The following is a 22,421-nucleotide window of genomic DNA, read 5'->3' on the forward strand; positions in this document are numbered from 1 at the left end:
AAACAAAGGGAGAGAGGCCGACAGCATCAGTACTGCTGGGGGTCATGTGAAGATGATGACTAAAAAGGTCAGTTCTATCTAGCAACAGAGTGGGAAGTCCCTGGTGAGCTTAACAAGTGCTGTTTTGGAGAAGTGATAGGGGAAGCCAGGTTGGGGCGGGCTGAAGAGTGGATGAGAGGTATGAAATGGAGATTCTGTTATTGTTACTTTAGAGTATTTCTCTTTTCTTCTGTTTTTGTTTTTGTTTTTTGGTGAGGAAGACTGTCCCTGAGGTAACATCTGTGCCAATCTTCCTCTACTTTATATATGGGACGCTGCCACAGCCTGGCTTGATGCATGGGCCTGTGCCTAGGATCCCAACCTGCAAACCCCGAGGCCACCAAAGCGGGGCGCGCCAACTTAACCACTATGCCACCAGGCTGGCCCTCTCGAGTATTTTTGCTGTAAGGAAGGAAGCAGTTCACCTGTTGAGGGCGAAGAGAGAGCAGAAGGTTTCAAACAGTGGTGAGTGAGCAGTCCAGCAGATGAGAGGAATAAAGCCTGGGCCAGTCAATGTCCTAAAGCCAGAGATCACCAGAAACACACCTGCAGTTAAGAGTTTGGTTTGTTACTGATCGCAGCCCGGGAGACCACCACCATGGGAAACCTCAGTAACCGGATGTTGGGAAGGACTTATAAGATTTGGGTTTGTGTTAGTTGATTTGGGGAAACGTTAAGGAAGCTGGGCTTTGCTCTGCATTGGATGTCAGGAAGAGGAGGTAATTCCTTGACTGGATGTCTTAATTCATCTTATCTAGAAGGTAAGAAGACTAGACAAAGGCTGAACTTGGAATTGGTAAAGAAGCAGCAGTCACTCTTATTAGCCGAGAGGGATGCCTGGTCATTTGGTGGCTTGGACAAAACTCAACGTTTTTTGTGTTCAGACATTAGAATAGGCTCGTTTTTGTCTTGATCTATCATAGCCTGACGTCGATGTTTTATGAAATCGTGCGCGTTCAGCGGGAGAACACCAAGGCCTGGCTGTGCGTACCAGGCCAGCTCTCCTGTTGTCACCCGCTTCTTTTCCGGATCACATGGAAGCCCCCTTCTCGCGCCCCCCACTTGCCCAGGGGGGTGCAGACAGGTGGAGGGATGTCTCCTCTCTATCCTGCATCTTATGGAGTTTCTGTCCAAAGCACTGGGCCGCTTTATCAAGCTTCGGTTTCTCAATCTCTAAAATGGGCCAGGAACGGAAGCCACCACTGGTGGTGTGAGAACGGAGGAGCGGGACGGATGTGGAAGGCTTCAGGAAGCCTTCCCGGACATCAGGGTTCACTACAGCTTCCCTTGAGCTCAGACCCTTCTCTCTGGACCGGCCTCCTGGGAATAAGACGCCGGTGCCATGGGAAAACAGGAAAGCCCAGCGCAGGCTGCCGCGGGAAACACGGCGTCAGCTCTGCGGGCCGGCATACAGGCGCGGCCCAGCAGTGGGAGTCCTGCACGCGTGCGCTACGCGACGCCCCGCCCCCTTACCTCCCCGCCCCTTCCGCGCGCAGAACTCTGGGGCGGCCGGGCCACGCCGCGCGCCGATTGGTGGCGTTCCGGGCCCGCCTTCGCGTGATTGACGGCGTCCGGGCCGCCGCCGCCCCGCCACCGCCGCCGCCGCCGGGTGTGGAGCCCCCAGCTGCTCGCGGGCTGCGCGTCTGCCGCCGCTGCCGCCGCCGCCGCCCAGCCTCCGCCATGGACCTGTTCGGGGACCTGCCGGAGCCCGAGCGCTCGCCGCGCCCGGCTGCAGGTGAGCGGGGGCGGCTGGCCCGCGAGGGGAGGGCGGGCGGGATGGCGGCGGCCTGGAAGCCCGCGGGCTTGAGGCGGGCGGCGGGGAGGACGGGAGGGCGAGCGGCCTGCGCCAGCCGGGCCCGGCAGTCCGGAGCCTCCGCCATGTTCGCTGCGTAGGAAGGGAGGGCAGCGCCAGGCCGCGCGTCCTTTGTGTGCGGCCCACACGTGCCGGCCGCCGAGCGCCCTGCGGCCCCGCGGGCCGGCCACTCACCGGGGCCAGGCTGACCCTCCTGGGGTCCGCGCGGGAGTCCGCCGCAGTTTGCTGGTGGCGCGGGGTCCGGAGCCCCGAGCTGCCCGCCTCGCTGCCCGCAGCTTTCCGGCCCCTTGTGTTCTGAGCGTCGTTATTCGTACGGGCCCTGCCGCAAGTTCGGGGTTTTGTTTTGCTTTGTTTTTCCGCGAGAGATGTAAGTAATCGCCAATGTAATCCTACGTGGTTTTGAGCCCAAAAGAGGGGATTCATTCTCGGTGCTCCTGTGATTCTGTGGTTAATAGTAGTTTCTTGTTCTGTCCGGGTTTCAGGACCTTTCCCGTCTCCCCAAAGTTAAGGGTATTCGCCCAGGTCCGTCATCTACGCCCCTGACCTGGGCCGGGGGTGTGAGTTCCCGCAGGCTGTGGGATGAGCTCCTGGTGTGAGACCATGCCTTTGTTAGTTCTGTAGGTCCAGTATAATCACCCTAGGTTTAATCTGGCAAGACCTGTTAATGTTTTCATGTGCAAGACATTGAGCTAGATGCTGTAGTTAGGGCTTTATTTCCAAGCCTAACTCGGTGGCAGAAAACATGGACAACTTGTTTTTAAAGTCCAGATTTCCAGGCTCCCCTCAGCCCCACTAAATCCGAAAGCCTGGGGTAGGGCCCCCGTCTCTGTTATTAAATCCCCAGGGGATTTTGACTGGACGGCCCAGCAGGGGGTCCGGAGACCATGGTTTGAGAACTGTGCTAGGGAATGCGAAGGTGAATAAGAGCCAGTCTTTGCTTTCAAAGAGCTTAATTCTGAATGCAAGCGATTATAATTAAAAGTGGCAAAAGTTAATGACTGTGGGAAATGCTGAGTACACCAGGAGTTATATTTGTGGTCCACTGAGAGATGGGCAAGGAGGCGGGGCTGCAATTGAGCCTCTAAAGATGGGCAGACCTGTGATTGGCAGAGCTTCTAGGCAGGGGAACAATGTGCTCAAAGGGGGAACGTTTAGTTCCCCAGTTGGCCTGAGCATACCAGTGTGGAGGAGTGGTGGGACTTGGGGCCCTAAGGAAGGGGTGGTCCTGCCCTCCGCAGAGCCTGGATTCTGGCTTGTCACAGGTGCACAGCCTGGCCGGTCTTTATGGGGCTGTTATTGCCAGTGACGGCACTCTTACCCCTCTGACCATGCTGATGGTACAGAGGCATCTAAATAACTGGGCCTTGAGCCTGTGTTCTCAACTGGGCCATTTGTTTTCTAGATTGTTGTAGTTGTGGGTAAAAACTCTGGCTTTGTGTATGCAGTCTTTTTTACTCTGTTGGTGGAGTATAACTTCTATCTGAATATGTCTGGGGCAGAGTTTGGATTCACAGATGTGCCTGTAAGCCTGTCATTTCTTAAAAATCTCCATAACTTTTTACCTGAAATTGGGTCTGCTCCGGGAACGGCACCCTTGAAATGATACAAAACCTGACGACTCTTACAAGTTGACACTTGGCAGCCTGTCGCCAAATACAGCGGGGAGGGCATATCTGACCCTGGCTGAGATGCCAGGGTGGCGGGGGTGCTGCATGGTGTTTAAACCCCCGTTCCCTGGAGAGTGGGCTAGCGAACTGCTCGGTGCCTGCGGGGAGGGCACTGACACTGTCAACAGGCCCTGCTTGGCTGAGTGTATTTTTAAAAATAGCTTTAAAAGCAAAGAAGGCATGTTTCTGAATTTGTAGATGACAGAAAGCTGAGAGGGATAAGTACTAAAGTGAGTGATGGAATTGGGATCCAGAGTTACCTTGACAGGCAGTTAAGTTAACCAACAAGATAAGATATAACAGGTTAAAAAAGTCATTTGAACAAGAATAGTCTGATTTCACAATCTTGTGATTTTTGAAAAATTAATTTAAACACCTTATTTTGTTTCAGAAAATCTATGGTATTGACTGATAAAATTAAAAATATAGTAAATGCAAGGAAAATAAGGTTGGCTTCATCAAGTGGATGGCAAGAGGAGGCTGAACTGCAGGGTCGTGACCCTCACACGTGATACGCAGGTGCCACAGATTTCTGAGCTAATGCAGGGAACGATGCAAGATCTGGTCATTTCCCCAAAAAGAGTTGTTCTAGACGTGTGATCAGACTGGTTGCGAATCCCAACTCGGCTCTTGCCAACTGTGCCTTCTGTGGCTGTTCCCACATCTGGAACAGGAGCGTCGCCTCCTACTGTTAGCACGTGGATTAGAGCGCTACCCGTAGAGTGCTTGGTGCAGGGTGGAGTGCGCGGTCAGTGCTTAGGAGATGTTGATATATGAGCTGTGAACTGTAACAGCTACTTACAAGGGGAAGAATGCACTCTTAAATGGATTTTGTGAAAACACACGTGTCCAAAGAGAGGAAATATCACACTGCTCAGATGACACCAACTGTATTTTGTTTAGTTCTTTGATTTTTGTTTTAAATATCACATATAATGTTCTTGCCTCCAAGCCTCTTAATTTTTATAGTCTGAAGAAAAATGTAGAAAGAACACATTAAATGTTTTCAGATTTTGTGCTAAATTAGTAGTTTTCATCCAAGCACTTAGAAATTTGCTGAGTGAATCGAGTGTTTTATATGTATAGTTTACCTAAAAGAGGAAGTATGTTTGTTCATATCAGACAGAAATGGAACTTCTCTGCTCTTTCATACTCAAAAAAGTGCTGACTTGGTGTCTTTAAGATGAACAAAGGTGTCCTGGTTTAAAGTTGCTTCAGCAGTGACTTGGTTTCAGTTTTATGGGATAGTCCTTTCACTCACTGGGTACACCATTACACTTTGATGGTCAGCTGTCAAGGACTAAGTAAATATTTGCTTGGCAGGCCACCTTCCAAATAATTCAGGAAAATTGGAGATCTAAATATAAAATAAAGGTTAAGCTACTAGAAACAGACTAATTGCAGAACTTGAGGGTTAAGCAAGGAAAAACTCAAGTCATAAAAGATTAAAATGGGGCCGGCTCCGTGGCTTAGCGGTTAAGTGCGCGCGCTCTGATGCTGGCGGCCCGGGTTCGGATCCCGGGAGCACCCCGAGGCACCACTTCTCCGTCCAACGTGAGGCCGGGTCCCACGTACAGCAACTAGAAGGATGTGAACCTATGACCTACAACTATCTACTGGGGCTTTGGGGGGAAAAAACTGAATAAATAAAATCTTTAAAAAAAAATAAAATAAAATAAAAGATTAAAATGGATATAACTATATAAAAATAAAAAATTTCTGTAGGACAAAAATACCACAAAGTGAAAGACAAACACATAATAATGGCAGTACACATTACTAAAGGTTACTATTCCTAATAAGTGAAAGGCTCGTACACATTAATAAGAAAAAGACAGCCCATTAGAAAAATGGTCAAAGGCTGTATCCTGACCGTTTATAGAAGAAATGCAAATGACCCATCAGCAGGGACCGGTGCTCAGCTGCCTCAGTCACTGAGGAAAGGAATAGCAGATCACTGATATACCTTGTTTTTCACCCATTAGATTTAAAAATTGGCAATGTGGTGGTGAGGATGTAGGGAAATGGACATTTTTATAAAGTGTGTTGGGAGTGCAAGTTACCCCAACTCTTTTGGGGACAAATTTTGGCATCTGTCAAATTTAAACTACTCATACCCCTTGACCAGCAATCTAGCAGATTAAGTAAGGATATATATCTAAGGTTGTTTATTGTGGCATTATTTGTCTTTTGGAAAACCAGAATCAGCCTGCATACCCATCAGTAAGGGAACTGGAAAGTGAGTGGCGATGCTTCCCGTATAAAATAATACACAGTTGTTGGAACGTATAATTAGACCCAGATGTGCTGGCCTGGAACATGCCCTGATGGCTTACGTGAACAGTGATGTATGTTGAGTATCGTGTACAGTGTGCTCCTACCTTTTAAAAATTGAAATGCACATATACAAGTACGTGAGCGTAATGGAAGGTGGAATGTATACATTCAACCGTTACTGTGGTTGGTGAGACGGGGCCTTTTTCTACTACCTCTGTGGTGTTTGGAAAACAACTATTGCGTTTGTAGTTGAGAAGAAAATTCGAGATCTTTTTGTTGCTTTATTGTACATAGCAACCTTTAGCTAACCTGAATATGATCAACCCAAGAGCCCTTTTCTCAGCATAGTATATAACCTTTAGTAGACCTAGCTTCAGACTGCAGATAACTAAAAACATCCCTGATGAGATTAACTGTAATGAAAAACTGTCTTCAATCTTGTTTCATTCTTTATTAAAGTTCTTACATTTAGAACTCTGGGGGCCTCTTCCAAAGTTTATGGTCAGGGTCACACTTTGTCCAATGATGGCAGCCCCAAGCACTTTCTTTGAATTACTGTTTATCCAAAACAGAATGTAAGGTTCTGGCTAATCAGAAGTTCTCTTTCTAGCACCTGTGACCTATAGATTTTTTTTAAAAGAATCCAGATGCAAGCTATTCTAAGTTTGATCCTTTTGATGATGCAAAAGGTATTCCAGAGATCTTACAGAGCCTCAGGATTATCTTCGTGGGGTTGTTATGAGCGTCATATGAGATGATCCTTGTGAAGTTCCTAGAATGGTGCTCGACGTGTGGAGACAGGGTAGCACCCGGCCAAGAGCATGGACTGGAAAGCAGGCTGCCTGGGTTTGAACCCCCACTCCTCACTGGCTCTCTCTTGGGCAGTTATTTAACCTAAGTGCCTCAGTTTCCTCATCAGTAAGTAATACGAGTACCTATCTCGTAAGATTATTGTAAGGATTAAATGCATTAAAATATGCAGAGCACTAGAATAGTGCCTGGCAGGCAGTAAATGTTAATTATCATTTTTATAAGCCATTCTCAGTTGTGGCCAACAAAAGTGTGTGATGATCTCATTGTGTTTAATTGAAATACCACTCAGTATTCCAGAGTGAGAAAGGAGGGGAGAGGCACATTCCATTCAGCACGGGGAAATAGGCCATTCTTGGGGGTGGGGGTGGGGGTGCCCAGTTTGGAGCACTATCTTAGACTGAGTTGTAGCCAGAGGAGAGAGGCCAGGCTAGTGCTGAGCTGGAAATTCTGTTGTGAGGAATGTTTGCAAGAACTGAAAATATGTTACCTGGGTAAAAGAGGACTCCCTGCTGGATACTGGCAATGGAAAGACCTGATGTAGATGGGTGGTTTAATTCAAAAATTAAAATCTGACCTGGCACAAATGGAAGGGTTGGTTGCTCTTAACGTTGGCTTCCTCCCTGTAATGTCCCCTCTCTCCCAAGATGCCTGGCTCTCTGGCCCTACTGAATGCAGGTTGATTGTTCTGGATCATCCAGTGCAGTTTGGAGTCTGTTAGGAGAAGGCACATTCTGATGGTTAGACCCAGTACACTTGGGTCCCCCCGCCCCCCCCAAAGTAGCCTGCTAGAATATTAGGGATTCTTGTAGGAGGATTAATACAGTGAGTCAGTAGTTATGTGATCCTAAATGCCTTTTAATGTCCTTCTAATGCTGTTTTGAATACTTCCCATAGAGTATGTAACTTGTGAGAAAAATGAAAGTATTTGCAATTACTTAATTTGTTTAGGGTAATCCTGAGGGATAAGAATATAATTGAATGGAGTAGACATTTCCCATTTGCATTGGGGTATAAAGCAGAAGGGTTGCTTTTTGTTCAGTCAGGAATTTATCAGGTATTTAAGGTACTTCTGACCTAAAGAGTCCTGAAGAAATTTCCTTTCTTGGAGTTTATTAAATTTTTTTTTTTTAAAGAGTAGAATTGATACCCAGCTCATTTCTACATAGAGGCAAAAAGACAATATGGATAAACATTTTGGAGCATAAAAGGGAATTTTTTTTTTTAAAGAGTAGAATTGATACCCAGCTCTTTTCTACATAGAGGCAAAAAGACAATATGGATGAACCTTCTGGAGCATAAAAGGGAATTTTTTTTTAAAGAGTAGAATTGATACCCAGCTCATTTCTACATAGAGACAAAAAGACAATATGGATGAACCTTTTGGAGCATACAAGGGAATTTTTTTTTTCCCTGTAAAAGATTTGCCCCGAGCTAACATCTATTGCCAGTCTTCCTCTCTTCCACCCCCAGTACATAGCTGTATATTCTAGTTGTAAGTCTTGCTAGTTCTTCTATGTGAGCCACCACCACAGCATGACAGACGAGTGGCGTGGTTCCACACCCCGGGAGTGGAACCCGGCCACCCAAACGGAGTGCACCAAGCTTGAACTGCTAGGCCATCAGGGCTGGCTCTGGAATTGGTTTTTAAATGAGCACATTTCTATACTTGAATTCTGAGGAACAAGAGGTGGGACAAAGCCTGTGTTGAGTCAGCAGGTTGAACTTCACAGGACGTGAGCATGCACCTTCGTCTTCAGCCCTTGGTTCCTCATGTTCCTGTTGCCAGTTCATACAGTTAGAAATCTGGGGAAAAGATGGAGAATAAGGAATGGTGGTTAAATTTTATATGGAAAGGGATAATTGAGTATAAAACATTTAAGGCAAGGACTTTTGGTGTGTAAATCTTCAGATTTTTAGATAAAAAATTTCCCTGGCTTTCTTCAGAGTTTACCTTGGAGTATCTGAAATTCTTCATTTTCTCCATGGATATTTATTGAATTGGGCACTGTGCTGGGGACGCCAAGTTAAGACAGATTTGCTTCCCTCTCACCATCTCTCTGTTCGTTTGTTTTGAGATTCTACTTGGTAGTTCATTCAGAATGTTATTGAAATAGGTTTTTTTAAGACTGTAGATCTTTGAAGAGTCCCTCTATCTCTGAAGTTCTATCTTCAGGTACCAAATTACCATTTTCTTTAGAATCAGATTTTTTCTTCCCAGGATTCACTTTTAAAGAAAGATTTTTAAATGTTTTTTGCTTTCAGTAATGAAATTATCAAGAAAAATATTTATTTTCCTCAAAATACCCAGTAGTCCTTAACATGCCTGTTGGGTCATCTTTCATTGCTTTTCTATTGACTCTAACTGGTGGAAACAAATGTCCATATTAAATAGATGTCAAAAAAATATTTTTTTAAATAAATTTTGTCCAACAGTGAGGAGAAAATTTGAATTTAATAGCAAACTTATCTCAAAAGGTCTCCCCCTTTGAAAACCCATCCTGGCAGATGACCGGATGCTCTCTAAGCAGGTGTTCCCTGTTCTAGGGAAAGAAGCTCAGAAAGGATCTCTGCTCTTTGATGACCTCCCTCCGGCCAGCAGTACTGACTCAGGTACAGTCTTCAGGCTCTCCCAGGTGTGTGTCAACATGTCATCCTGGGATTGTAGTTGTCTCAATCTTTTTCCCTTTCCCCCATTTTCAACACACAGATGTTTTAGGTGTTGGACTGTCTTAAGTTTTGAATCCATGGCATCAGGTAAGGCAGAAAAATCCACTAGTTGTGCAAGCCCTGAGAAACTGCGTAAAAATGTTGAGCAGTTTTCTCTGGTTCATTTGAGTGTTTATTTTACTAGCTGAAATAAGATTTAACTCTTAAAGGCAGATTTTTGTTTCCTTTGAAATGATAGGACTTGAAAATAAAATAGGTTCAAGACATTATTTACCACAGTGTGAGTTGCCACTGGATTGACACAAGAGTTTTGAGTTTGTTTCAATGACTTGCAGAGGTTCCTGGTGGGATGGATTCTGAAACTTAAGCCTCATCCAGGTTTTGTGGGCTTACTAAGTGTTCTGCTGTGTTTCAGGATCAGGGGGACCTTTGCTTTTTGATGATCTCCCACCAGCCAGCAGTGGCGATTCAGGTAAGTGGTGGGGGAAAAAAATCCAATGTGCTGATGGAAATACTACATAAAATTTAACTCTTATGTAAAATTTATTTATTTATAGCTTTTAACAGCTTTTGGGATGACATTAAATCATAGTACAACATAAGGTTTATTGAAACTAAATAGGGACTATCAGGTAGAAGCAAAAAGATTAGATTCTTAAGTACTACATCACTTTTTGTGATTATTTTTTACTTCTTGGTGTTCATCCTCTTGCAACTTTAAGAATTAAGAGTTCTGTAATGTACTTTGAACTTTGTTATTAATTTTTTGTGTGTGTGTGTGAGGAGGACTAGCCCTGAGCTAACATCCAATGCCAATCCTCCTCTTTTTGCTGAGGAAGATTGGCCCTGGGCTAACATCTGTGCCCATCTTCTTCTACTTTATATGGGATGCCGCCACAGCATGGCATAACAAGCGGTGCATTGGTGCACGCCCGGGATCCGAACCGGCAAACCCCGGGCCGCTGCGGCAGAGCGCATGCACTTAACTGCTTGCACCATCGGGCTGGCCCCTGTTATTAATGTTTTTAAGAAAATCTGAGTCTGTCATTCTGATTTGCTTTGTTATGTTCCTGATAGACCCAAATGTATCCGGCAGAAATGTCTGCATATATGAAATACAGTTAAAATATTTTCTATCTCCCTGAACCCATATGAGTAGGTCTTCTGTTTTATGTCACTTACATTAAAAAAAACGTTGATCTTAAGAAAATGAAGTCTGCATGACACTGGTTTAGTGACTGGTATAGACCATGTGCAGGAATTTTTTTGAAACTCAAGACCTTAGTTAATTATTTTCTAGTCAATCCTTATACGGTCTCAAGATTGTTTATTGATTTTATTTCATTTTTGTCAAGCTTATTAACATTGGCTCTACCTATTCCCATAAATATTTAGCTTTTCTTTTTATGTTCCAATTAAGTAGAAAGGAAGCATAGAGCAGATTCCTCTAGGTTGTCATAATGTCACATCTGTTATTCCATCTCCCTGAGAACGTCTCACATGGACTGCCCCTAAGGGAGGGGGAAGGTAGGGCATGGAGGGGACAGTGGGAATGCAGGCTGTCTTTTTTCATATGCAATTATCTTTTGGTGTAAAAACCTTTCTTATGTTGTCAAACAGAAAACTTGCTGCTTTAGATTTTTTGTATTATTAATTCATTACCGTAAAATCATTGGAATTAGTCTAGAAAGAATGGATTAAATTAGTATAGTTCTCCTATTTACAAAAACTATTATAATCATCTTATATAAGAATTCTCAGGTATTCATGGCTGTGGACCCATACCAAAAAGTTATAGCATTCTTCTACTCACAGTTTAGCCTAAAACCTTCCCAGTAAAGGCAGTACAGTCAGCCCTCCGTATCCGAGGGTGTGTGGAGGGCCGACTGTATTTATGGTACTACGCCATTTGATATAAGGGATTTGCGCATCCGAGGATTTTGTATCTGCGGGGGTTCTGGAACCAATCTCCTGTGGATACCGAGGGACAACTGTATGAAAGTTTATGTATGCAAACAGGGCTCTTGACAGATTTAATAAAAGAAGGAAAGATTTGTTATGTCGTTAACATAGCTATGTTAGTTATCCATAGGGCAAAAGAAAATAAACTGGTAAGAACTTAAAAGATTTCAACCCCACTTTAACAAGCTTGATTTTTTTTGGATGTAGAATCCAATCTTGCATCCATTATTTTGGATTTCTTGAGAAGACATATATTCTTAAGCAGGCAAGAACCATTTACAAAAATTGACTATACTCTAGGCCATAAAGTAAGTCCCAGTAAAGAATCAATTTCATGTACAGACGACATTTTCTGACTACAGTGTAATTCGATTAGAAGTCAAGAACAAAGATTTAAAAATTTCTCTGTTTTGCAATTTAAACGAAAGGAAGATTCTTTTACATACGCATCGGGAAAACTGGTACACTAATAGTAAGCAACAGGAGGCTAGTGGAGAGAGTCTATTAGAAACAGCCATGAAATTTTCTCAGTCAATTTGCCTTATTATGTGGGGTGAGATATGTGTTATGTTATAGTGTTGCAGAAATCTGTCCTTTTGCAAGTAATTGACTCTTCTTGAGGGTAGGGAAATTTTTTTCCCTTTTTTCCTCAGTACTCAGAAATGTCTGGCAAAGAGTAGTTGAATAAGTAAGTGGTTGCATGCTTTTCTACCTAAATGCAGGGAATACTTAGAGCCATTTGTTGTGACAGCAGCTGCTATTTTTTGGATACCTGATGGACCAGGCACTGTGATAAACGCTGTACATACCTTGTCCCTGTCACTTTTCTTTTTTTTTTTCGTGAGGAAGATCAGCCCTGAGCTAACATCTGATGCCAATCCTGCTCTTTTTTGCTGGGGAAGATTGGCCCTGAGCTAACATCCGTGCCCATCTTCCTCTACTTTTTTATATGGGACGCTGCCACAGCATGGCTTGACAAGCGGTGTGTCAGTGCATGCCCATGATCCGAACCTGCCAACCCCGGGCTGCCGAAGCCTGCCGAAGCGGAGCGCGTACACTTAACTGTTGCACCACTGGGCTGGCCCCGCCATCACTTTTCAAATAACCCTCTGAGATGACAGTATTCTGCCCATGTTATGGATGAAGAAACTGAGGCTGGACGGTTAGGTAACTTGCCTTAGGGCACGCCTCGTGTGAGTGGCAGAACTGGAATTTGAAACTAGACTCATCTCGTTCCAAAACACATAGACACTGCAGGTGCTCTTAGTTCTGGCTTTGTGCACAAATTCATCCCTTTGCAAGTGGAATGGCTTTAGCGCCCTACTTTGCCTTTCAGGATACATTCAGCTCTTAAAGCCTGACATTTACCTCATTTTAAGCCTTTTTTGGCACTTGTTCCTTTTTTGAACTTGTTCAGGATGTGTCGCTTTGCAGATTTTGGAAACTTCCCTATTTATAAATAAAGGCCTGTGGATGTAAAACATCGTCTATGTGCTGTAGCCCAAAGACATGAATGTTCATTTTTATCACTGAGAAGCCTCTCTTGCAAATCCTCTCAGGGTCTGAGCAGGGCCTGGACCTTAACTTGTGGTCTCCCACCACGGGAGCCCAGGCACACTGCCCGGCCCCTCCAAGTCAGGGTCATGGCCACTGTGCCTGCTTCTCTGCTTGTCCCACTTGAACTGTCATTTTGTCTCTGAGGGCTGGGATGGAGCCTGCTCTGCTAGGGACTCTTTCTAACAGTCTACAGCTGTGTTTCTGTCTGGCTTTTACTTTATTTCCAGGTTCTCTTGACGCTTCGATATCCCAGATGGTAAAGAATGAAGGGAAAGGAGCAAAGAGAAAAACCTCTGAAGAAGAGAAGAATGGCAGTGAAGAGCTTGTGGAAAAGAAAGTTTGTAAAGGTTTTCAGACAGTTTGAAAACAAATGTCTTAGACTTCATATTTTCAAACAACCCAGAGCAAAAGCTCAGCTTTCTGATGATTCTTCCTTTTTGCGTCTGTATTTAAGAAGCGGGTAGGGTTCCCCTTTTGCAAACAGACTTCCAAGTTTTCTTTTGCTTCCTTTCTCTTTTTACTTGCCGTGTATATCTCTGACACCACCTTCCGTCAGATAGGAAACTTACATTTGTTCCTCAAGGGTTAAAAAAACACAGGCAGCTTTTACTTCGCCTTCTCCAGTGAAGACGTAGCTTATGGAGCACCCAGTTTCTCTCTGGCTCCCTGGCTTTGTTCACAACCTGTGGATTAGCACTTTGAATTCTATGATTAGCTCAGCAGGTAACTTCCCGAGAGAGCCTGAGGCTGGAAAAAGCAATTGAAATTTGTAGTCAGCTTTGTAACTGGTCAAAGTTCGTGGGGAAGAAATGAAAAGTATCAACTAAAGAGAAAGAGCTGTGGATTGTCACTGCACCAGACCACTTTGTCTTTTGCCACACACGATCTCAAATGAAGCTGGAGGTTGCACATGAAGGTGTGTGGAAGGCCCTACTCCCAGCTCTGCTTTACAGACCTGGTCTTCCGCTTAGCTTGTCATTGCCTTTAGCCTAAAGAGTGTTATACTTCCAGCAACAGCTGTTCAGAAAGTGCTCATTTTATTGTTTACATGGCCCTGGGTGTCAGAAAAGGAGCTTAAACCAGCCTGGCCATTAAACATAAGTAGGGTTTTGTGCCTCCCCTGGACTCGTTTATCCTTTTCTTTTTCAGTTAAAGTAAAAGCAACAGATCTTACCATTTCTTCAGATTCTTCCAGCTTTAAGCATGGACATACATATTTTCAGGGTGTCCAACAGGGCCTTTGGGATAAACTCTATTTACTTGCATTTCTCTAAACTAGGAATTTTTCTGTCCTCATTAAATTATTGACAAGACTAGGTTTGCACATAATTCCTTCCCCCAATTCAAATCCTACTTCTGTGAGATGACAGCACACTCTTTGGTGCTTTGACTTAACGCCTTCTTGAACGGAGCTGTTCTGTACTAACTTGACTGTCTTCTGCTGTCTCCTCCGCTGTTCAGCCTTTTGCAGACTCGCCCTGTCTGACAGTGGTCTGATCTTAGTTACAGACTTGTAGCTGGGAGATGATGCCTTGAGGGGTGTAGCTTATTTGTTTGCAAATTTACTCAGCTGTTGCTGAGTAAAACAGCCGGAGTTCCCTCTCATTTGCTCTGGGACTAGGGCTTCTGGAGGGAGGGGCACAGTTTTGTATTGGCTTTTTGTTCTCTTTTCCGTAGCCTCTTCAGTGATCTTTGGTTTGAAAGGCTATGTGGCAGAGCGGAAGGGCGAGCGGGAGGAGATGCAGGATGCCCACGTCATCCTGAATGACATCACCGAGGAATGTCGGCCCCCATCATCCCTCATGTGAGTGTCCACGCCCCAGCAGGCCTGGTGGGCATAAAAGTCTCTGTTCTGACTGGATTTTGGACCATGCCCAGTTTGTATGTGTTAGAAAGACATATCACTTGAGCTGCTTGGTTCAACATCAGTAGTTCTCAGCTGGGGTTGATTTTGCCCCCCGGGGACATTTTTGATTGTCACAACAGGGGGATGTACTACTGGCCTCTGGTGGGGGGAGGCCTGGGATGCTGCTAAACATTCTACGACACAGGACAGCCCCACAACAAAGAACTGTCCAGCCCCAGATATCAGTCCTGCTGAAGCTGAGGGGATGGGGAATGACTCTCCACGTTGTGGGTCTTTGGGGTGTGTTACTCTCACCAGTATCTGAAGAGCTTCTGGCAGGGAGCATTCTTAGTCTGTGACCCAGAGGGTAGAGGTGGAAGCCGCCAGTTGCAGCAGTGAATGGTGATCATGGAAAGCTAGTGCGAATAGCGAGGACCCAGAAAGAGAACAAAAGCAGAAATGGCATCAAGGAGAAGGAAAACAGTCAAAAATTTCCTGCAACTGTACAAATGGAAATGAAACCTTCTGGATAAGGTCTTAGACATGGAAGAAAAGCAGCTGGAAGGCAGGACACCGAATTGGTCATTAACGTACCTTATGTTTACATATATAATAATGTGTATATTACATAATATATACACCACCTGATTTCCCTGATTACATAATCTATACCTTAGATTCATTAACTGACACCAGTAGATCATTAACATACAGTGTGCTGGAGCCATTGGCGTCAGGGCTTTTGTCCAGTAGATAAGGCCTACTTGTGAGGAGGTGATTGCCTCCTCGGTGGTACTAACTGGGAACACTAAACCATACCTAGCAAATACCATGCTGTAACATAGCAGTTCTGAGTTATAAACCAGATGAAGTCCGTTTTTTCATGGCTCGTGATGTCGCAAATTGAAAAGGCATTCCAAACGTGTGAAAAAAGAGCACCTCTGCAGAATAAATGTCATTTCTCATAGGCATTTTTGTCCTTCCTTCTTGAAACAGTTTATTATTTAATGCCATTTTATTCCATAGTTTATTCCATCAGTTTATTCTGTAGATGTGAGTTTTCTGGCAAAACTTGAAAGGGGAACAGAGGTAAGACTGGTAAGATAGGCTTCAAGAATTAGGTATCAGTCAAAGTTTGAGTATCAATTCTGGAACCACCCCCTGCTCTTATAGATAGTTTTGACTGTCTAGATCAGTAACTATTTATCTGTATATTAGTGTTTAAATCTGGTTTTAATAGAAGTTCTGAATTTTAGTTTTATCTTCAGTGAAAAATCAGAGTTAATAGATTTTGATTTTTGAAACAAGTGTGACTTTTTAATTTTTAATTTTAAAATACCGTGAAAGTTTCTTAAACGCTTGTCTCAGTTAATGTTATGGCCTTTTTTTTCCATTCTTGACAGTGCGACTGGTGTCTTACCAGCAGAACTTCCCCTCTTATTAACGTTCACTGTTTCAGATTTAAAAGGTTTAATGGAGAGGAGGAATCTTTGCTGTGAGAATCTTATTGACTCTCAATTCATTCCTCCAGTACCCGGGTTTCATATTTTGCTGTTTTTGATGGACATGGAGGAATTCGAGCCTCAAAATTTGCTGCACAGAATTTGCATCAGAACTTAATCAGGAAGTTTCCTAAAGGTGAGACTGAGAACTGAATCAGTTCGTGTTCATCTTGGTGTTTGTTGTTGTGTGAATCAGTGAGATGTCATTTTGGCTTTAGCCAAAGAATGATCGGTGACTCTTAAAAGAGGGGGGGTGAGCCCAGCGTAGAACTTCTCATGTCTCTGAGGGGCACCTCTCTTGAAGTGTCTTTGGGTACAAGCGAGTATCTTGCCTTCACACTTGGGAGCCTACCAAAACCAAATGCAGATGGTACGTGCCTTCTAGGTGAGGAAATACAGATGTTCCTGGTCATAGTACAAAAACAAAATGACGGTGGGAAGAGGATAATCTTCCCTTCTTAAGAGTTTTTCTTTTGTTCCTTCCATAATAGGAGATGTAATCAGTGTAGAGAAAACCGTGAAGAGATGCCTTTTGGACACTTTTAAGCATACTGATGAAGAGTTCCTTAAACAAGCTTCAAGCCAGTAAGTCTAACCACATGAAGACGTGTGAGTGGAGCGTGTGTGTTGTTTTCCCACATCCATTTCAGGTCTTCTGATATGGTTTAATACTAATGCTCACGTCTGAAAAGTACCTAGCATGGAGTAAGCTCTTAAAACTGTTAACTAAATCTGAAACAGAAAACACGTATCAAGGAAACGGTCCATTTCAAAGTATCAGACACTTCCCATTCAATCTGGAAATTAGTCTCAAAGTGCTAGCATGTTGGTGGTGACTGTATTTCTGATGTGTTTCCCCCCAGGAAGCCTGCCTGGAAAGATGGGTCCACTGCCACGTGTGTTCTGGCTGTAGACAACATTCTTTATATTGCCAACCTCGGAGATAGTCGGGTATGTGGCTCTGAGCCACCCACTTGGATGACAGCATGTGATATGGGGGAAGAACCATAGCAGCACTTGCTGAATAAGATTAAAATGATGCTGTCTGGGTTGAAATCTTTCCTGTGGGGCTGCTGCAGGGGGTTCTGCTGCAGAGTGTAAGGTCTGGGTAGGGAATAGCAGCTAAGCTGGATGAAGCCCTATAACAGACCCTCTTCTCCTTGAAAACCCAGATCCGTTCTGCTTTCTCTTTTTCCCTTCTTCTTTTTTGTGTGCGTACTCTGTCTAGATGGTGTTGTGGGTTGGAATTTAATTGATATGCAAGAAGCTTAAATATTCTTCAGCTTCATTTCTCTGACCTCAGACAGTAATGAATGGAAAATATTAACCCCTGCCTCTCAGAATCATTGTGATTGCAGAATAACTCAAAAGGCATAGCCTGAAAAGTGCTAGGTGATGTGCCCTTCATCCATTGGGCCCAGTCCACATGGCTGAGGGAGAAAACCCAATTATTTCCCACTAGTGACATCCAGTGTCACAGTTGTGGGGAACTCCTTAAGCTGGAGGGCGGTGCTCTGCACAGCTGGCTGCAGTCCCTCCCTCCTTTGCCTCAGGATGGGATGTGCATTTCCGTTGCCACTTTTTCATCCAGCCTCCCTGCTCCTTCAGCAGTCACAGTAACAAAGTGACCCTTCCCACTGTTAAGCAGCATCTTCAGACCTAGATGTAGCTGCCCCAACCCCTGTTACTTTTAGGGTGATTTATAATAAATACCAAGCACTAGAGGTATAGCAGTGAACATCATAGATGATAGTCCCTTCCATAGTGAAGTTCATATTCTGGTGGTCCTCCAGTAGACTGTCTGTAACCACCTGTGTGTTTAGACCAGATGACTTTAAAAAATCACGAGTAAAATTGGCCAAAAAAAAAAAAAAAACTTTGGAGTCAGACCCAAATTTGAATCCTGGCCCTGCTGTATGACTTTAGGTATGATACTTACCCTCGGGGCCTCAGCTTCCCCCTTATAAAATAGAGGCTTTTCTGGAAGTTATGACATGATAAACATGGAGCTGGGAACACAGGAGATGATGTACTGAGTCAGCCTCATCTTGCCTCTTGTAGACTCTCAGGATGGTAATGCCTAAGGGTCTCTGGTACTTCAGTGCCTCTCTTTCATGTCACAGATGAGAAGACAACCTGGAGAGGGTGAGCCATTGGCTGTAGTCATCCAGCAGAGCTTGTACCAGAGTTGAGACCCAGACCAGGGACTTCTCTCCCTGACTTGGTGTTTCTGAGACACCACTTTGCTACTTGACACTTCTTCGCTGCTTGACCCTCTGAACTTGTGTTTGTCAGCAGGAGGTTGAATCTGAAACTCCGTTGTTGACTTTTCTCTTCAGCTGGTAACTTTAGGCGCAGGACTCATTGAATTTCACGGCTGTTGTAATCTCCATCTTCCCAGGCAATCCTGTGCCGTTATAATGAAGAGAGTCAAAAACACGCAGCCTTAAGCCTCAGCAAGGAGCATAACCCAACACAGTATGAAGAACGCATGAGGATACAGAAGGCTGGAGGAAATGTCAGGTAACCAGGGACTGATAGGAACTCTAGGGAAGGAGGCTTGTTCACTGCAAAAACGGCCAGGAGACCTCCAAGGAGTAGAATTCTCCGTGTTAATTCAGTCTTCAGCGTGATGAGGCTCTGTCTGAGGTCTAACCTGGGGAAGTAGGTGAATGAATGTTGTAGGATTTCATGTATGTCCAAGTGGGAGCAAAAATTGTGTATAAGAAACATGTCTCCCTACATTTGCAAAAGGAAGAAACCTGTCTCAAATTCAAGTTCACCATTTGCAACATTTTGTCTGTGCGTAGGAACTTTTCATAAATACTATCATTTGTCACAACTGAATAAGCTACAGTTTTAGGTGAATTCTCCAGAGAGAAAATCTAAAGTGGTTAAGACATAAATATTTGTGGTGCGTGCAGACCATCTCTGGGGCTTCCTGGGGAACAACTTCTGTAGCCATAGAGGGCCGCTGTTAAACTGGCTCTGTCTGCAATTCTGTTTTACCTCTCTTCAATCTCTGAAGACCATGTGCCTACTCTGGTGTGGCATCTGCCATCTCTCTAAAGTAGCTAAAGGAAGGCTCAAGTCTTTTTTGCACTTGAGGAGAATTCCACTTCAAGGACATTGCATCATGAATTTGACCAGAAGTGTTTTTTGGTTCCTTTTATAATTTGACTATTAGGATTTTCTTTTCTGTTGGAGATAAGAGGGAAGTAATGTTCCGATGTCAGACTGCAGTTTTTTTTTGTTGTTTGTTTGTTTATTGATGTTTTAACAGTTTATAACATTGTGAAATTTTGGGTTGTACATTTTTGTTTGTCCATCACCATATACGTGTCTCCTTTCACCCCTTGTGCCCCGCCCCTACACCGATGCCCTTGGTAACCACAATACAGTTTTCTCTTAGACTGCAGTTTTTATCCTTGCAGGTTTAGTTTCTCTTCTGTTTGTTTGGGGAAGTCTTTGTTACTGCTCCAGGCTGATTCCAGCCAGTGGTGCAGGGTGGTCTCTGGAGAGGAGTCAGAACTCTTAGAGTTTGTTCAGAAGCTCCTGGGTTGGTAAAAGGTGATTTGGGTCATGGTTGTGGCTGTTTACATGAGGATCATTGGGATCGGAGGCCTGGTTTCAGACCTCGGGCAGTGATTGTGCCTGATATTTCTACCTTGACTGCTGTTCTTGTGACTGCTGTGGAAGTTAATGCCTGAGAATGTGACCCCAGTGTAGTGTCTGCCTCACCTTTTCTGACCCCTCTTATAACTTTAAAATTCTGCTTTAGCCTGTACTTCTTGAAAAGGTTCTGGCGTTGACAATTCTATGGCGAAAGTAAGATCAGCTGTGTTGCTGTTCCTTACTATTTCCCAGTCCCCCCTTACTAAGAGCAGTGTGTGCATGCCTTAGAGAGAGCATTTGACAGCGTGGGCTTAGAGTGAGTCCCTTGTTGCAAAGAAGAGGAGTGGGAGGCTCAGAGATGGCAGTGGCCTTCTGTTCCTGAGAAGCGGGGCCAGGCTCTGACCCCACATCCTGCCTGAGGCCAGGGCTGGCATCCTTTTTCTTTTCCTCCACCCTCTCCCGCTTTTATTATTAAACTTTTCAAACATGCAGAAAAAAATGTTAAATAGTAAAACAAACGTTTCAGTATCTACCACCTAGATTCAGTAGTTAACATTTTGCCGCATTTGCTTTGTCTGTGTATGTATGTGTTAGGCTGAACTACTTGAAAGTTAGTTGCAGACGTGACACCTAAGCAAATAGTAATTCCTTAGGTTATATTAGGTTATCTAACGTCCTGTCTATATTCATATTTTCCCAATTGTCCCCATGGTGTCTTTGTTTGAAACCAGGGTCCAGTCAGCAGCCATGTTTACCTTGGACACACATCTTTCAGTGTAGAATGGTCTCCACTTTGACTAGGCTTGGATCAGGTCGGTAGTCCAGGCCAGCGGTTGTGTAGGGTCACCAACATTACGAGTTTGCCTGGTTTTTCACGGTATCACTTCAGTTTGCATGTATTTCCTATAAACTGGAGGTTAGGGCTAAAGGCCTCTTTAGAGTCACAATAAACGTTTCTAGCAAAAGTATTTGACGGGGAAATGCTATCTACTTGATAGTCCTTCACTTCCCGTAGACGTGTAAGGTCACTGTTGGTGATGCTGATTCCCAGCACTTTGCTATGGTGGTCACAACAGGTGGCTCCAGAGTGAAAGGACGTATCTCCCTGTGTTATCAGCAAGTGACTCGTCACCTTGTGACTATTTTGTTTCCTGTCAATCTTTCTCCTGACGATTTTAGCATCCCTTAGTGGTCCTTGCCTGAATCAGTTATTTCATAGGGATGGTGAAGATAATTTTCTAATTCTGTGATTCCTTCCATGTATTAGCAGGCATCCTCTAAAGAAAGGCTTTCCTTCATCTATAGTGGATGAACCATAGTTTCTTTCCAAAGAGCAAGGTAAATGTTTGATTCTTTAATTACCAATTTGCAAAGTAAGATATCCACCTACAGTGGTGGAAATTAGTGTTTTTCCTTTCGCTCCTCTGCTTCTCTCCCTTTCTCCCTCTTCCCTTGCTCTGTGAATCACCATGCACCAGTGGATTTTATTTATTCCGTGCACTAATTCTAGTCATAGAGCCAGGGTGCTTTTGCTGCTCACATTACCCCAGATACGGCCAGTGGAAGGGAGTGCCTGCAAGCTGACTGCTGTGTCCTTCAGACACACCTGCAGTCGTCTTTAGAACCGAGCTCCATGTGCTGGGGCCGCCTCTTTCACCTGGAGTGTCACTAATTGTAAGTCTGTTCAAGGACAGAGCTAGGAAACACACACACATTTTAGATTGTGAGCTTAGATTGCTGTTTCTTATTCAAATTTAACATGACAGGGCTTTCTCTCTTTTGACTCAGTAGTTGTAGTTCTTTTCTTTTATGCTGAAAATCTTGGTTGCTAATAACATTAGTTGTTTATTTGCCAAAATAGCTTCAAAATCATAGTATCAGCATTATGACTAGTAAGAGTTCCTGCAGTTCTCTTGTCCTTAGACTATGCCTCAGTAAGGATGCACAGGGTACTGTGTGTAAACCTGGAATAATTTATTTTCACTGTGGTTATGTTACCACTTCGGTTATTATGATCATTAGTTTCAATTTGTTTTGGACTTTAGGGCCTTTTCCCCTTTATTATAAAAAAATTTACGTGGTGAAATTAGAATCCTTGTGCACTGTTGGTAGGAATGTAAATGGTGCACCACTGTGGAAAATAGCATGACAGTTCCTCAAAAATTAAAAATAGAATTACCATATGATCCAGAAATTCTACTTTTGGGTATATAGCCAAAAGAATTTAAAACAAGCATTTGAACAGATATGTATACACCCATGTTCACAGCAGCATTATTATTCACAATAGCCAAAAGGTGGAAGCAGCCCAAGTGCCTATGGGTAGATGAAGTAATAAACAAAATATGGTATATTTATATATTGGAAATACTATTCAGCCTTAAAAAGGAACGAAATCCTGTCACATTCTACAACATGGATGAACCTTGAGGACATTATGCTAATTGAAGTAAGCCAGTCACAGAAGAACAAATACTGTATGATTCCACTTACATGAGGTCCCTAGAATGGTCAGAATCATCATAGAGAAAGAAGGTAGAATGAGGGTCGTTGGGGGAGGAGGAATGGGGAGTTAGTGTTTAATGGGGACAGAGTTTCAGTTTGGAAAGATGAAAAGCGTTCTGGAGATGGTGGTGGTGATTGTTGTACAACAATATGAATGT

At 43.9% G+C, this 22,421-nt stretch overlaps 1 protein-coding gene across 4 annotated transcripts in view; it reads left to right on the forward strand.

Annotated features, from left to right (window-relative positions):
• The first annotated feature begins 1,625 nt into the window (after window positions 1-1,625).
• ILKAP (ILK associated serine/threonine phosphatase) overlaps window positions 1,626-22,421 on the forward strand; it is a 33,490-nt gene continuing 12,694 nt past the window's right edge. The window contains exons 1-9 of one of the 4 annotated variants that reach the window (XM_087424632.1): window positions 1,626-1,774; window positions 9,154-9,219; window positions 9,692-9,748; window positions 13,023-13,142; window positions 14,473-14,599; window positions 16,173-16,279; window positions 16,635-16,728; window positions 17,007-17,094; window positions 18,545-18,666. In XM_087424632.1, the coding sequence (XP_087280758.1) occupies window positions 1,720-1,774; window positions 9,154-9,219; window positions 9,692-9,748; window positions 13,023-13,142; window positions 14,473-14,599; window positions 16,173-16,279; window positions 16,635-16,728; window positions 17,007-17,094; window positions 18,545-18,666 (836 nt within the window). In that variant the 5' untranslated portion in view covers window positions 1,626-1,719. Of the gene's footprint in view, window positions 1,775-9,153; window positions 9,243-9,691; window positions 9,749-13,022; window positions 13,143-14,472; window positions 14,600-16,172; window positions 16,280-16,634; window positions 16,729-17,006; window positions 17,095-18,544; window positions 18,667-22,421 lie in introns of all 4 variants that reach the window. The other 3 variants (XM_087424634.1, XM_087424633.1, XM_087424635.1) reach the window with 3 other exon arrangements.

This window comes from Ceratotherium simum, chromosome 37, assembly GCF_057802395.1.
Source record: "Ceratotherium simum simum isolate JZ-2026a chromosome 37, ASM5780239v1, whole genome shotgun sequence".
NCBI lineage: Eukaryota > Metazoa > Chordata > Mammalia > Perissodactyla > Rhinocerotidae > Ceratotherium > Ceratotherium simum.